Source organism: Sander lucioperca, chromosome 5, assembly GCF_008315115.2.
Source record: "Sander lucioperca isolate FBNREF2018 chromosome 5, SLUC_FBN_1.2, whole genome shotgun sequence".
NCBI lineage: Eukaryota > Metazoa > Chordata > Actinopteri > Perciformes > Percidae > Sander > Sander lucioperca.
In genome coordinates this window covers 27,310,450-27,327,388 of record NC_050177.1, presented here as the reverse complement: position 1 = coordinate 27,327,388, position 16,939 = coordinate 27,310,450, and the positions used below count along the sequence as shown (strand labels likewise).

The 16,939-nt window shown below is 42.5% G+C and overlaps 2 protein-coding genes across 2 annotated transcripts; both read right to left on the bottom strand.

Moving 5' to 3' along the window:
- Positions 1–5,421: 5,421 nt before the first annotated feature.
- LOC116057905 (olfactory receptor 11H4-like) lies at positions 5,422–6,348 on the bottom strand (the record flags this gene model as incomplete). The annotated part of the gene is made up of 1 exon (XM_031310488.1): positions 5,422–6,348. A coding segment is annotated over one exon (927 nt), but the record flags the coding sequence as incomplete, so codon positions are not given.
- A 4,251-nt stretch (positions 6,349–10,599) lies between these two features.
- LOC116057898 (olfactory receptor 11A1-like) lies at positions 10,600–11,609 on the bottom strand. Its single transcript, XM_031310483.2, has one exon. It carries the CDS (start codon positions 11,568–11,570, stop codon positions 10,644–10,646), a length of 927 nt encoding a protein of 308 aa, XP_031166343.1. The 5' UTR covers positions 11,571–11,609; the 3' UTR covers positions 10,600–10,643.
- Between the last annotated feature and the right edge of the window lie 5,330 nt (positions 11,610–16,939).

Here is a 16,939-nt window from a genome sequence, read left to right as displayed (position 1 = left end):
CCACAAGAAAGTTTCATGTGTGAACAAGAAAAAGAAAAACTTCCCTGTGTCCTTTTAGGGGCGCCATAGTCTGTATCGCAACGTTTTATTTACAACATTTCATTTCATGTGTTTTGTCGCCGGGTTGCTCCGTGACCGGGCCCTCTCTTGGAACACCTGGGTGAGTGAGGGACGGCCCGATCTCCTCTCCTCATACTCCACCTTTGTGGAGGAGATGAGGAGGGTGTTTGATCGCCCTGTGCGGGGGGCTGAGAAGGATTCCTGTCTCATGTCTCTCCGTCAGGGCAATTGCAGCGTCGCGGAGTATTCGGTTGATTTCCGCATTCTGGCCGGTAGATCGGGCTGGAACAGTCCGGCTCTCTGTTGCACGTTCCTGGCTGGGCTTAGTGAGCGGATGAAGGATCTTCTAGCCGACTGGGACGAGCTGGAGAGCCTTGATAGCCATATTGAAATCGCCATCGACCTAGGTAATTGCATCCGGGAGAGGGAGAGAAAGCGTGCACTCCGTGGCCCGTCCTCTTCCCGGTCCTGCCCTCCGACACCTCAGTTCTCTGCTCCCCCGCCTTCCCAGCCACATTCAGTTATTCCTGGGCACCCCCTTCTCCGCCCCCTCCTGAACCCATGCAATTAGGTCGCGCCTGTCTCTCCCCGGCGGAACGAGAGTGCCATCGACTGGCTGGGGTTTGTATTTACTGCGGTAAACCCAGTCATTTCATTTCCTCCTGCCCCGTCCAGCCAAAAGAGTCGGCTCGCCAGTAGCGGTGGGAGCTCTGGCAAACCGAACCTCTCCCAACCCTCGCCCCCTGCTGGAGGTCTCCCTGTCTTGGCAGGAGGTAATGCTCCCTCTGGGAGTGTTGGTTGACTCCGGTGCCGATGAAAACTTTTTGGATTTTGAAATTGCTCAACAGCTCTCTATCCCTCAGATTCCCCTCGACACTCCCCTTCACACCACCAGTCTCAATGGCCAGTTGCTCACCACGGTCACCCACTGTACTCCCCCGCTCCGGCTCCTCACCTCCGGTAACCACCACGAGTCCCTGTCATTTCACCTCATCTCCTCCCCCGTCATTGTTCTCAGACTCCCTTGGCTCATCACCCACAATCCCAACGTGGACTGGGCGCGGGGGAAGATCAGAAATTGGAGTACAGCCTGTCATGCCTCCTGTCTGTTCTCAGCTCGAGCCCCCGGTAAGTCTTCTCAATCTCTCGTTTCCCTGGATCCCCCCCGATTTGACTCTTGTTCCCCCAGAGTACCACGATCTTGCCTTGGTTTTTAGCAAAGACCAGGCTTTGTCTTTACCCCCCCACCGTCCGTACAACTGCTCCATAGCCCTCCTCCCGCACCCCTCCCTTCCAGCCAAAAAATAATACATAAAAAATCAGTATCAATCGCTCTTCCTCGTCCCCATTAGGTGCGGGTTTCTTCTTCGTGTCCAAAAAAGATAATACCCTTCGCCCATGTATTGATTACCAGGGGCTCAACTCCATCACCGTGAAAAATAAATATCCGCTCCCCTTAATGGATTCAGTGTTTGAGTCCCTCTCCCGGTCCGTCGTGTTTACTAAGTTGCTGGGCCACTACGAATATCTGGTCATGCCCTTCGGCTTCACTAACACCCCCGCAGTCTTCTAGGCCCTAATTAATGACGTTCTCCGTGACTTCTTGCATCAGTTTGTGTTTGTCTACCTTGACGATATTCTGATCTTCTCACGCGACCCAGTACAACACACCGAACACATCCGTTTAGTGCTGCAGCGGCTTCTGGAGAACAGGCTATTCGTCAAGGCCAAAAAATGTGAGTTCCATGTCCCGTCGGTACAGTTCCTGGGCTTCATTATTGAGAGTGGGCGGCTCCGTGCGGACGGACCTGCCGAAAATTAAAGCTGTGGTCAATTTGCCCACTCCCACCTCTGTTAAACAACTACAACGTTTTTGGGGTTTTGCTAATTTTTACCGCCAGTTTGTCCGTAATTATAGCTCCTTGGCTGCCTCTCTCACCTGTCTCACTTCCACTTCTGTCCCCTTTGTTTGGTATCCGGAAGCTGCTGCAGCCTTTTCTCTTCTCAAGTCCCGGTTCACCTCTGCCCCCATTCTCACTAACCCTGACCCTTCCCTTCAGTTTGTGGTGGAGGTGGACGTCTTGGACGTGGTCGTTGGGGCCACCCTGTCCCAGCGCTCCCCCTCTGACCAAAGACTTCATCCCTCTGCCTTTTTCTCCCGTCGCCTGACCCCCACTGAGTAGAATTACAGCGTGGGGGACCGGGAGCTACAAGCCGTCAAACTGGCCCTCGAGGAATGGAGGCACTGTCGAGTGGTGTACAATTTGTAATTGGGACCCAGTGAGTTGTTCTGTGCCTGCCTTCCTTGAGTTTCTGCAGACCCTCCTGGACGGTGGCCAGTCTCCTTCTAACCTGAGAGTCTATGTGGCTGCTATTTCATCACATGTTGCGGTTGGTAATAACACTGTGGGGTGCCACAGGCTTGTATCCCGCTTCTTGAAAGGAGCTCTGAGGATGCGCCCCACGAGTGCCCCAAGGGCTCCTGCATGGGACCTGCCCCTGGTACTGGACGCTCTATGCTCGCCTTCCCTTGAACTCTTGCTACAGGCAGAGCTGAGGGGGTTTATCAGCCAAGGCTGCGTTTCCCCTTGCCATCACTTCCACAAAACGTGTTGGAGAGCTACATGCCTTGGCCGTGAGTGATTCCTGTTTGAGATGGAACTCGGATGGCTCGGCGTTCCTCCCTAAAGTGCTGGCACGCTCACATCTCAATCAGCCAATCTACCTGGTACGTTTTGACCCCCCTTCCGGGGAATTCAAATTGACCTTTATTTGACTGATACAATATTGATTCATAAAATCCTTATATTGACATTTTAGGGGCTCCATTATAAAGGTAGAGTGAATATATTGGTATCATATGAAACTAAACAATCAAAGTAATCCATGTCATATATAAATAATGCTCCAACGATAGGCCAAATTTTGGCAAGGGAAAAACTGCCATGGCCATTTTTACAGATGTATATTCTATTCTATAAACTCTATTGTTTTGATGGCTGTAGCGTGTTAATGTTAAATAACAAGTAAATTAATGTAATTGGTCAATTCCTAATGTAAACAAGACTATTTTTAATAATGCACAAGGCATGAGGGTTCTTTGTATAATTTACAACATTAGTTTTCTTTTTAGTTTTAGTCTTTTATATCACTTAATTTGGTACTGTAACAGAAACATATCAAATTAAATCAATCAAAGTGGGAATACCTAGCCCTATTTGTTATTTGTCTGTATTTGGGACCAGCATTTATTTGTTTGTGATGACCACACCGTCGGCTATTGTGGCAAATGGACAACGTGCCTGTAAACTGTGGAGCGGTATTACCTCAGGTTAGTGACACAATACAGTTAAACTTGATAGTCCCATTATTAATACAATCAAAAAGTGTGATACAGGTAGTGATGATGTAATTCTGAGCAACTTTTCATAGCTTAACAGAAAATTACTCAAATTCATATTTAATATTTGCAATTCATGTATGTGAATACAAAAACGTCTTAGCTGGAACAATTTGGTAAAGTCAACTTTACAAGTATTCTATTCAATCCTTTAAACTTTGCCATAGAAATTGTCCCCCATTGCCTACATTGGTATTTTTGCTGTGATGTCATTTCTTGGAGTGTCAGTATGTGACATGATGATGACATGAAACGAAAATAACATTATTACAACTATTAGAACCATAACTTACATGTCACACACAAATATAAAAAAGGCACTCAAATGTATAAAACTAAAAAAAGACACACAAGACCACAAACAAACAAAAAAACTACAGCTATTCTGAAATTCCAGACCACAGCTGAAGCCTGTTGGCCAGGAACCTTTCCGTCCAACCCCCATTTCTTTCATTAGTGTCTTGTATCATAACCAACAACAATGTACAGGTGCTTGACACATGTAACATTTCAGTTACAAACATGGTTGCAAATATATATGTACAGGACTGTGTAGAAAACAAGACTTTCGTAATTTTTAAATCAATTCTTTAAGCCAAAAATACTTACATTTATGGGTCGATCTGGTTGCCATTGTTGCCGGCTGCACAGTGTATTCTAGGTACCCCTTGCTTTCAAGTAAGCTCGCGAATTTGCCCTACTCCTCAATCAAAATGAGAATTGGTATAGCCCTTAGTCTCACGTGAACGCGCAAACCTAAGGGGAATGGGTAAGGGGAAGGGGTAAGACAGAGAAATGAGACGCAGCCTAAGGGGAAGGGGGACGCAGCCTTAACCTGATTACATCAGCAGTCAAGTTCATGTCCTGAAGGCTATCTGTAGCACAAAAGCATTCTGACAGCATGCTTCAATACCTGGGTGCAGTGTTGGGCATGTTATGTCAGGCCTAGGGTTGAGATTCTGCAGGTATTCACAGGTATACGCTGCGACTATAAGACAACTACTACTAGTTTTGTTGATGAGATAAGAGTTTGCAAACATTACAATGTGGGTATTAGCTATCATTAGCCCATCACTTGCCAAGACACCTGCCCTAATTCCCAACACAACTCGTCTCTCAGAAGGTAATTTTTTCTAGTTTCTACATCATTTTCCTAAACATGTAGGGTATTCCTTACCATTATAAGGCTTAGGCACAGCACCCAAGCCTTTTTTGGACATAACCTGGGCTGAATGAATGTAAAATCAATGCGTGCATCAAAACTAACTGAAATACTTCTCTCAAATCTAATGATTGTAGATGGTCCCCAATGGACTTCTGTAGCAAGTTTTCTCTTTAAGCTTTTTGAGTGTTTTTTTTTTAGTTTTCTGCTCTAACTTTTCCAACATTTTAGAAACATATATGGTACTAATAATGGTCCAAAATGATGTACGGTTGCATTTCATTTTAATAAAGGTCCTCAATATCTTCAAAAGCTTCATATCCCTAAAAGCAGCAACAACCTAAGCCAAATGTTTATGAAGTCTATAAACCACAATACTTAATAACATTATTGAAATTGCATCATATATTAAAAAACAACAAATCTGACATGTTTTCATCAGACGTTTACCAGCAAAACATACAAAACATAATCCAAATTATTTCTTGACAACCCATAAGTTATTTGAAATATTTCAATTTTTGTTTTTGAGAAATGCTCATTTTTGTAAAGGTGTTTTGATAGCGTCACATGCAATAGAATGGTATCAAAGCCTTAGATGTCTGAAGTAAAAATAATGAATACTCTAGCTGTTATGGTTTTATGCCTTTTTAATGACTGCTTCAGCTTTTTCAAAGTTTTAAAACAAATATGGAGATAATGTTTGTCGAAAATGATGTGAAATTGCATTTTGTTTTTATTGAAAACCTAGCAAATTTAATTCACAAGGGCTGCAACCAGCAATTTGATCTTTAACAGTTTACATTTTACCAAAGATAATACTTTTACATAGTCTACGTATTTTAGACGTTTGCAAACCAAACATTAAAGGGTTAAAGATTGGTGGGTAGGTCAGAAAGTACAATGACAAAATAATACGCAACATGATGGGTACACTGCTCATATTAAACCTGCTCTGTATTATTTCAAAGAAAGAACCAAAGAAAAAGTTAATCAGGGAAGCGAGCTGAGGTGTGCAGGTACTGACAGCTTTCTGTCTGGTCTGTTTAGAACCAGAATAACAAACTTTAAGAATCCTCATATATGTGTAAAGAATTACGATGAGAGGACAAAAGACTACAAGACCAGTGATAAAGAGTCCATAAATGTTGATCACTCTGGTGTCAGAGCAGGCCAGTTTCACAACAGAGTAGTTGTCACAGTACACTGCGTTTAAAATGTTCCCACATTTCTGTAAAGACGAACTTAAAAATATTGTGACAGCAACTTCAATCAATGGGAATAACCATGTTAGCGCAATAAGCTTGGCAACCTTGTTATATGTCATACGTGTGTTATATTGTAGAGGATAACAGATAGCAAGATACCTGTCATAAGACATGATGGCTAAATTAATAAATTGTACAGTTCCATAAGTATACACACAATAAATCTGCAGGAAACAGAAGGGAGCATAAATAGTGTGAATGTCAGAGAGGATCTGAACCAGAAGGAATGGAAACAACCCTGTACTACCATACAGTTCATTTACAAACAGGCTGCACAGGAAAAGGTACATCGGTTCATGTAAGCTTCTGTTCTTACAGATAACCACAATCAGCAAAACATTGGCGCAAATAATTAAAGCATAAAAACAGATAATAATCGTGAACAATAAGTATTTAAAGAACCCAATATCAAAGTATGCACCAAAAGTGAAATATGAAACCTGTGTAAAGTTTGTCATAATCAATCAACAATCAATTATTACAATAACACAGATTCTCCAAACTTACCATCTCTCTTATTTAAAGTCAATATAATGTTAAAATTAGAAATGACAGAACACAGTTCATGACATTGCATGATACCTTACATTGATCTGTAGTGACTGCTTTGCAACTGAGATGAAACTCTGCGTCTGCTTTTTTAAACTCTTCAAGTCAGAGGATGTGAACATCAGCAGTCTGGCCTCATTACCATGGAACACATCTAACCAGTCTTGCATAAAGTACTCAAGAAATCCTTGAGTGAAAGTACAAGAATCTTCCCAGAAAATTAATTAATAAGTTAAAGTTAAAGTCACATTTTAGAATATTACTTGAGTAAAAGTCTCAAAGTATCTGATATTTACTGTACTTATTTTTAGTAAGAGTAAGAGTAAGTAAAAGAAAGTCAAATTTCTAATAGTTTCCACAAATAAAAATAACTATGTGAAGTACAGATACGTACAACTCGAAGATTTGTTTGTTACATTACAACACTGCATCTAACTGATGTCTGAACATCTACTCTTAGCATATTAACATAGGTCAATAAAACATCCGCTTATCCCACTATAGAGCCCCTAGTCCCGCATTGCCAGACCTTCTGGCTAGTCCTAACAACATTCCTGGATAGGAGAAAAATGTGCTCTGGTTTATTGGCATTTCTTCAAACCGTTTGATGTAAACGTTGAGTTGTGTGAATGTGCTTCAGTTTCTCTGGAGATGGGAGTTTTTTTCTGAGGTAACACCTGAACTACGGGTACAGTATGAAGGCGTATTATCTCACCAAATCTATGGCGGACGTCCCCTTCCAGGTAACGTTTGATAAGCCATACTACTCCACAACCACTCCTGCAGCTTACATTACTATTCAAATATATATAGAGCTGCCAAGATTAATTGATTAGTTGTCAAATATTAAATGAATTGCCAACTATTTTGATAATCGATTCATCGATTTGAGTAAAATTTCTGTAATGTCAGCTTGTTAAATGTGAATATTTTCTAGTTCCTTCATTCCTCTGCGCTTCTTTCGACTTTTTTACATAAATGTAAAAACTTGTGTGATTGCAGCTTGTTAAATGTGAATATGTTCTAGTTTCTTTGGTGTTTTGTGTTTTACTCAGGAGAGTTCATCGTCTGAAGGTTGTCACAGTTTCTTGCCCAGCTGCATGACAAGGTTCTCCATCCTGTTCAGGAGAACATTCCTTAGCATCCTCAGACATGGTGAGACCTTAGACTTGGTGACTTGGAAACATACAGCAACATCATAGTGTGTGTTCCTGAGAAAAGTTTCACGTGTCTCTTGCCCACAAGAAAGTTTCATGTGTGAACAAGAAGAAGAAAAACTTCCCTGTGTCATTTAGGGGCGCCGTAGTCTGTATTGCAACGTTTTATTTACAACATTTCATTATTGTTCCGGTGCCGCTGGAGGATCCTCTAGATTTCCCTTATTTTATTTCATCCAAGATGTCCACCACCTTCCGCTTTCTTTGTGTTGTCATTCTAAACTCCAGTGGTTCTATTTCATCCTTACTGACCGCCAGAGGCAGTGTTTCGCACTGAATATATTCTGTATCGCGCTTGCGCAGGTCGAGTATTTATATCAACAAAGTCACCTGTGACCTCGGGGTGACCCTAGCCAAGGTATTAAGTTCCGGTGTCAACCTCGAGCTCATTCCTTTTTCATCTTCTCGCTATGCAGGTCGTCTGCCATCTGTGGCAGCATTAGCATTGGCTTTGGTTGAAATTTGTGGATTATTGATTGTTTCTAAGCTTGCCGCTTGTAGCCTTACAATTTTGGTTGGAGTTGCGGATTTTTTGCCCTCCAAAGGCTGCGGCCAAGCTATTCCTCTTCAGGGAAGGGGACGGTGTTTTCTATCCTGAATGCCAGAGCACTCTCTACCCGTCTGCAGTACGGGAACAGATGGAAACTTTTTTATGAGTGGTGTACAACTCGTAATTGTGACCCAGTGAGTTGTTCTGTGCCTGCCATCCTTGAGTTTCTGCAGACCCTCATGGATGGTGGCCGGTCTCCTTCTACCCTGAGAGTCTATGTGGCTGCTATTTCGTCACAGCAGGTTGCGGTTGATAATAACACTGTGGTAGAGGTACAGGCTTGTATCCTGTTTCTTGAAAGGGGCTCTGAGGTTGCGCCCCACGAACACTCCAAGGGCTCCTGCATGGGACCTGCCCCTGGTGCTGGATGCCCTATGCTCGCCTCCATTTGAACCCTTGGCACAGGCAGAGCTGAAGTGGTTGTCAGCCAAGGCTGCGTTTCTCTATGCCATTACTTCCGCAAAACGTCCGTGAGTGATTCCTGGATGGAACTCGAATGGCTCAGGTGTCACTTTGTGGCCTAATACGGCGTTCCTCCCTAAAGTGCTGGCACGCTCACACCTCAATCCACCTGGCACATTTTGACCCCCCTTCTGGAGAACGAGAAGATGTGTTGAGTCTGTTGTGCCCTGTACGGGCCCTTAGGGCTTATGTGGATGCTACCGCCTGCATACGTCAGTCTGAGCAACTATTTGTCTGTTATGGTGGTCGCATGAAAGGCTGTGCTGTCTCGAAGCAGCGCCTGTCTCACTGGGTTGTGGAGGCCATTGCCTCTGCATACAGAGCGAGTGGTCAGTCCCTACCATCCGGAGTGAGATGCCACTCTACCAGGAGTGTCTCCATGTCGTGGGTGACTCTGAGAGGTGTGCCCTTGGAGGAAATATGTGCCGCGGCCTCATGGGCGTCGCCGAGGATGTTCTCCTGGGTGAATGTTTTCTGTTACACGACAAAAACAACTTTTGAACGAGCACGTTCCACTAAAACAAGTTCATTCCTGAGGCTATTTTGCAGTGGCACCATTGCTGCGTTGGTGCTTAAGGCCGCCCAAGACAATTGTGATTGGTTTAAAGAAATGCCAACAAACCAGAGCACATTTATCTCCTATTAAGGGATGCTGTGTGGAGGTCCTGACATGCAAGACTAGGGCTGGGATAAAAAAATAAATTTTACGATTCAAATTTACCTTCATTTGACTGATACAATATTGATTCATAAAATCCCGATATTTAATTTTTAGGGGCTCTGTTATAAAGGTAGAGTGAAGATATTGGTCTCATATGAAACTAGAATATCTAACCAATCCATGTCATATATAAATAATGCTCCAACGATAGCCAGATTTTGGCGAGGGAAAAGCTGCCATAGCCATTTTTACAGATGTATGACGTTGAGTTGTGTTGGGAACCAGGGCAAGTGATGGGCTAATGATAACTAATGCCGGTCACATCCCAACATTGTAATGTTTGCAAACTCTTATCTCATCAACAAAACTAGTACTGGTTGTCTTATAGTGGCAGAGTATACCTGTGTGAAATTGACCAATTACATTAATTTACTTTTTATCTCAGATGGCCATCTTTTCTAGTTTCTACGTCATTTTCTTAAAAATGTAGGGTTTGCCTTATCATTATAAGGCTTAGGCGCAGCACCCTAGCCTTTTTTGGGCTTAATCTGTGCCGAATGAATGTAAAATCAATGAGTGCATCAAAACTAACTGAAAGACTTCTCTCAGATCTAATGATTGTAGTTGGTCCCCAGTGGACCTCTGTAGCAAGTGTTCTTTTTTTAAGCTTTTTGAGTGTTTTTTTTTACTTTCTGCTCTAGCTTTTCCATCATTTTAGAAACACATATGGTAATAATAATGGTCCAAAATGATGCACAATTGCATTTTATTTTAATTAAAAAAACACATTTTCTTTAGGAAGGTCCTCAGTATCTTCAAACGTTTCATATCCGTAAAAGCAGTGCAACCTAAGCCAAACATTTATGGAAGTCAATAAACCATAATACTTAATGAAATTATTGAAATTGCGTCATAAATAAAAAACAAAAAACAAATCTGACATGTTTTCATCAGACTTTACCAGATAAACACACAAAACATAATACGAATTATTTCTTGACAACCCATAAGTTATTTGAACTTTTGAAATTTTAGTTTTTGAGAAATGCTAATTTTTGTAAAGGTGTTTTGATAGTGTCATCTGCAATAGAATGTTGTCAAAGCCTTAGATTTCTGACGCAAAAAGAATGAATACTCTAGCTGTTATGGTTTTATGCATGTGTGAATGACTGCTTCAGCTTTTTCAAAATGTTAACACAGATATGGCAATAATAATGTTCAAAAATGATGTGAAATTGCATTTTGTTTTTATTTAAAACCTAGCAAATTTAATTCACAGGTGCTGCAACCCGCAATTTGCTCTTTAACATTAGTTTACATTTTACCAAAGATAAGACTTTTACATAGGCTACGTATTTTAGACATTTGCAAACCAAACATTAAAGGGTTAAAGATCGGTTGGCAAGTCAGAAAGTATAATGACAAAAAAATACGCAACATCATGGGTAAACTGCTCATATTAAACCTGCTCTGTACTACTTCAAAGAAAGAACCAAAGAAAAAGTTGATCAGAGAAGCGAGGTGAGGTGTGCAGGTACTGAGAGCTTTCTGTCTGGTCTGTTTAGAACCAGAATAACACACTTTAAGAATCCTCATATAAGTGTAAAGAATTACAATGAGAGGACAAAAGACTACAAGACAAGTGATAAAGAGTCCTTGAATGTTGTTCACTGTGGTGTCAAAGCAGGCCAGTTTGACAATAGAGTAGTTGTCACAGTAAACTTTGTTAATGATGTTCCCACACAGCTGTAAAGAGGAACTCAAAGATATTGTGACAGCAACTTCAATAAATGGGAATAACCATGTTAGAGCAATAAGCTTGGCAACCTTATTATATGTCATACGTGTGTTATATTGCAGAGGATAACAGATAGCAAGATATCTGTCATAAGACATGATGGATAAATTAATAAATTGTACAGTTCCATATGCAAACACACAATAAATCTGCAGGAAACAGAAGGGAGCATAAATAGTGTGAATGTCAGAGAGGATCTGAACCAGAAGGAATGGAAACAATACTGTACTACCAAACAATTCATTTACAAACAGGCTGCACAGAAAAATGTACATCGGTTCATGTAAGCTTCTGTTCTTACAGATAACCACAATCAGCAAAACATTGGCACAAATAATTACAGCATAAAAACAGATAATAATCGTGAACAATAAGTATTTAAAGAGCCCAATATCAAAGTATGCACCAAAAGTGAAATATGAAACCTGTGTAAAGTTTGTCATGATCAATCAACAATCAATTCTTACAATAACACAGATTCTCCAAACTTACCATCTCTCTTATTTAAATAAATATAATATAATACAGTTCATGACATTGCATGATACATTACATTCATCTGCAGTGACTGCTTTGCAACTGAGATGAAACTCTCCGTCTGCTTTTTTAAACTCTTCAAGTCAGAGGATGTGATCATCAGCAGTCTGGCGTCATTACCATGAGACACATCTAACCAGTCTTGCATAAAGTACTCAAGAAATACTTGAGTAAAAGTAAGTAACTGATGTCTGAACATCTAGTCTTAGCATGTTAACATAGGTCAATAAAACATCCGTTTATCCAGCTATAGAGCCCCTCGTCCCGCATTGCCCGACTTTCTGGCTAGCCCTAACAACATTCCTGGATAGGGGAAAAACGTGCTCTGGTTTATTGGCATTTCTTCAAACCGTTTGATGTAAACGTTGAGTTGTGTGTTTGTGCTTCAGTTCCTCTGGAGATTGGAGTTTTTTCAGAGGTAACACCTGAACTATGGGTACAGTCTGAAGGCGTATTATCTCGCCAAATCTATGGCGGACGTCCCGTTCCAGGTAACGTTTTATAATCCATAATACTCCACAACAACTCCTGCAGCTTCCATTACTATTCAAATATATATATATAGAGCTGCAAAGATTAATCGATTAGTTGTCAAATAATAAATTAATTGCCAACTATTTTGATAATCGATTCATCGGTTTGAGTAAAACTTCTGTAATGTCAGCTTGTTAAATGTGAATATTTTCTAGTTCCTTCATTCCTCTGTGACAGTAAACTGAATATCTTTGCGTTGTGGAAAAAACAACAAGGCACTAGGATTAGGCAATGGTTAGGGTTAAGATTAGGGTTAGGTGCCTTTAAGTCGACGGTCGCAGCGCTGCCTTGAAGTCGATGTTGGGGGCTTAAAACAGAATCGAGCTGTTTCTTCTCTCCTCTGTGACAGTAAACTGAATATCTTCGAGTTGTGGACAAAACAAGAAATTTATGGACGTATTCTTAGGCTTTGGGAAACACTGATCCACATTTTTTGTCCCATTTTCTGACATTTTATAAACCAAACAACTCATCCATTAATCAGAAAAGAATCCACAGATTGACGATGGAAATAATCATTCGTTGCAGCCCTACTAAAATGGTGTATTCAGTTTTAGATAGTTCTGATCTTTTAAAGTGGGGTTGTGTGAGGTCATATCCATACTGTACTCAGAGGGGTTCTGCGGTGTATGATTATTTACGATGACCCTACGTTACACAGCTAGATTAAAAAGCTTCTGATTTGCCTACAATGTCATTAGGAAAATGTCATAGGACCAGATCAGATCAGACGTGCAGAGAGGAGCTCCCTGCTCCCTTTGAGGAAAAAAGAGGCGGCAAAGACAGAAAATACTTAAAGTGCTATTGGATACATTGGCTGGAAACATTGACTGTGTAAAGTCCAACTGTATTGATAATTTGCTCCTGCTCCATTGTTTTTGCCGTGTGGACTCCGTCCACTTTGTTTGTTAGCTGCTGCTAACTTTTACTCAGCTTGAGGCCTGCTATGTCAAAATACCTTCTACTACGTCAAAATGCTTTCTATGCCCTGTGAGGATGAGATGCCTGTTAAAAAATAAATAGAAAAATTGTTGACCTTAAGGAGGACATCCAACGGCTCTCTGGTGAAATGAAAAAAAAAAAGAGTCTTTTATCCAGCTTCATGGACACGGCTTTTGGACAGTCCAAACATATTGCCTCTTTAAGCGCAGCCCTGCAGGACACAGCTCTGTGGGATCCCTCCACCTGTCCCCGGCAGTCATCCTGGACCGCAGTGGCCGTACGCGGTCGCAAAAAAGGCTTGGACGAGTCCGCCTCACCCTCTCGCCTCAGCCTAAACAATAGATATGCGGCTCTGTCCGATGACACTCCTGTCCAGCCAGAGCCAGCTCACACTCCCGTGGTTCCTGATCTTGACAGATCTTTGGATAACGCACCTGCCGACACTGCATCGGCTGCACCGGTTCGGGTGGCTCGCCACTCCATTGTGAGGGTAGACCAGCGGCCCTCGTCCCATGCAGCGACCTCCACCTCTGCTCCCGGCTCAGGATCCTGAAGGAGGCCGTTCACAGACGCTCAGCGGGTCTTCGTCATCCTGAGCCGACAGAAAATACCTCTCTAAGGTATGATGTTCCTGCCTCCACACACTCGCCTGCTTCAACACAGTGCAAGATCACTAGCTTCATCTCCTTGTCCACTCTTCTCCCCGACTGCACTAATAGTGGGGGATTCTATAGTCCGGAATATCCATTTTTTCAATGCTGCCACTCACTGCTTCCCTGGTGCCACCATCCCGGTAATTCTGGATAAGTTTTTGGGCCTGCTGCACTCACTCCCGTCCTCAATCAACCGAGTCATTGTACATGCCGGATCAGTCGATGCAGCTCGTCAGCATTCTGAGCTGCTTTTTAGTTTTTTAAACAGCTCTGGGAAGTCTGTTTTTATCTCGGGTCCTATCCCAACAATGACCCGGGGATCGGTATGGTTCTCTACAATCCTCGGCCTCCACACTTGGTTAAGGTCTGCTTGCACAGCTCATAACATTGATTTTATCGACAATTTTAATTTGTTTTGGGGTTGTTCTTCCCTCTTCAGGGCCGACGGGGTCCACCCCAACTGCCTGGGCAGCCGAATGCTGTGTGCTGCTAATGTGAGGCACACATTACAGTCCGCCCCATGTGATTGACTGTGTACACCACACAGCAGAGTCTTCTTCCCTGCCTAGTATGTTTGCTCACAATCCAATTCTCCTTACTAGCTCCCCCTACTGTCTCGTCAAGCTGCTGATACCCCCCTGAGCCGCTATACAACAACCTGTTCCCACTCCAAGCAGAATGGGCATTCATTTTCATTTTCCAGACTCCATAACTTCCCACCAGTATCCTGTACAAATGCTGGCCTGATTAAATCTCCTGTTTTAGTAACTTTACCTGCTAAATATCCTATCCCTACGGTTATTACAAATTTCAGGTAAAATCCCACATTGTACGGAGGCGTAGCAGATGCCTGCGCCCCTTGGCTCAGTTTACCACATCTGTTGCTACCAAACCAGCAATACGGATTTAACTCTTCGCTTAGCCCTGATAAATGTCAGGTCTTTAGCCAACAAAATGTTTGTGCTTAATGACTTTTTTCACATCACATGAATTTGATTTCATGTTCCTGACTGAGACCTGGCTTCATGTTGGTGAGTCTGCTCCCTTTTCTGAGCTTCTCCCTCCCAACTGTAAATTTTTTAGCTCCCCCCGGACCACTGGGAAAGGTGGAGGGCTTGCCACGGTATTTAAATCCATCTTTCGGCATCTGTCACCTATTCTAGCTTTGAGCTGCAGCTTTTTGAGCTAAATGCCTCGCCTCTGATGCTGGTTGCGGTTGTATACCGTCCACCGAAATCCAACAAGGACTTTATGCAAGAGTTTGCTGATTTTATAGCAGGTATCATGTTAAAGTATGACCACTTTCTAATTTGATTTTAATTCAATTCAATTCAATTCAATTTTATTTATAGTATCAAATCATAACAAGAGTTATCTCGAGACACTTTACACATAGAGTAGGTCTAGACCACACTCTATAAAGCCCCAACAATTCCAATAGTTCCCCCAAGAGCAAGCATTAGCAGTGGCTATTGCGACAGTGGCGAGGAAAAACTCCCTTTTAGGAAGAAACCTCGGCAGACCCAGACTCTTGGTGGGCGGTGTCTGACGGTTGGGGTTATGACGGTACGGGATGTAGCGTGGCACAGCAGAGCATGGGTGGACGCGGTGGACACATGTACACATATGTTGTCCGGACAAACCTATGGTTAAAGACTTTTTGAATCTTATTTATTCCTTTAACCTCACCCAGTGGGTGTCTGGCTCGACCCATGAAAAGGGGCACACATTAGACCTTGTGCTGTCCCATGGCTTGTGTGTTCATATCAATGAAATTTGTGACACTTATATCAGATCATTTCCCTGTTTTATTTATGAGTACAGTCCGATGCTCTGTGGTTAAGTCTTCGCCTGCATGCCACTGTCGTGCAATTAACTGTGAAACTCCGGTGCGGTTCTCTGCTGTTTTTAAGATAAGTTGAGATAAGATAATACTTTATTGTCTGTTACACAAGGGTTACAGAAAATTATCTTTGACAAGGCTCCAGTCACAAGAGACATTCACACGGACATATAAAAACGAGACATTGGGGTGTTAAGGTGTCAGCTAACTGTGGTGTTCATTTTGTGCTGTTTAATATGGCTATTGCAGAGGGGATGAAGGGTTTCTTGGAGATGTTTTTGCGGGCCAGTGGTACCTTAAAACACCTGCCTGATGGTAGCAGCTGGAAGGAGTGATGGAGGGGGTGAGAGGGTCCTCTGGGATCAGGTTGGCTTTCCTGATCACTGAGCAGCTGTACAGATCAGATGGGGGGGGGGGGGGGGAGAGCCAGTTATTTTGGCAGCGTGATTCACCATACGTTGGTTGTACCAGGAAGAGATATTGAAAGTGAGAACTGATTCAATGAGGGAGCGGTAAACCAAAGTTAACACGTCCTTGCTGATCTGAAAAGTTCTGAGTTTTCTGAGCAGGTGGAGACGTTGTCTTTTTTGTATGTTGTGTGTTGTGAAAAGGACAGGGAAGTGTCTATTTCTGTGCCCAGGTACCTGAATACCTGCACTTGTTCCACTGGCTGACCATGGGTGCTAACTGGCTGGAACAGAGGTGATGCCTTGTCTCTGCCCGCACAGCATAGTTCCTTCATTTTTATAATGTTGAGCTCCAAGGAGAGCTCAACAAAAGTTTGGGACAGATTGTTTACAACCTGCTGGTAGCGAGTTAGGGCGTCAACGTTAGACATGTGTTCAACCAAGCATTTTGACTTTGTTGCTCCCCTGAGGACGAAACACACAAAAGCACTTTCGGAGCCTTGGCTAAATGACTATACCCGTGCTCTCAGACGAACATGTCGGCAAGCTGAGAGAAGGTGGAAAAAGGACAAACTCAAAGTGTCATATCAAATTCTACAGCACAGTCTGTCTGAATATCAGAGAGCTGTAAAATCTGCAAAAACTGAGTATATTTCTAACATGCTTTCTCATAACAGCCACAGGCCTCAGGTTCTTTTCAAAATGTTTAACACTCTTATAAACCCCTGTGACTCTGCCCCTATCGTTCCCACATCTGACCTCTGTGATTCCTTTCTTAAATTCTTTGTTGAAAAATGTCTGTCTTTCGATCTTCTGTGACCATATCTTTTGACCAAGACCCCTCTGTTCCTTCAATGTGCCTTGCGGTCCTGGACAAGTTTGAGCCCATTTCAATC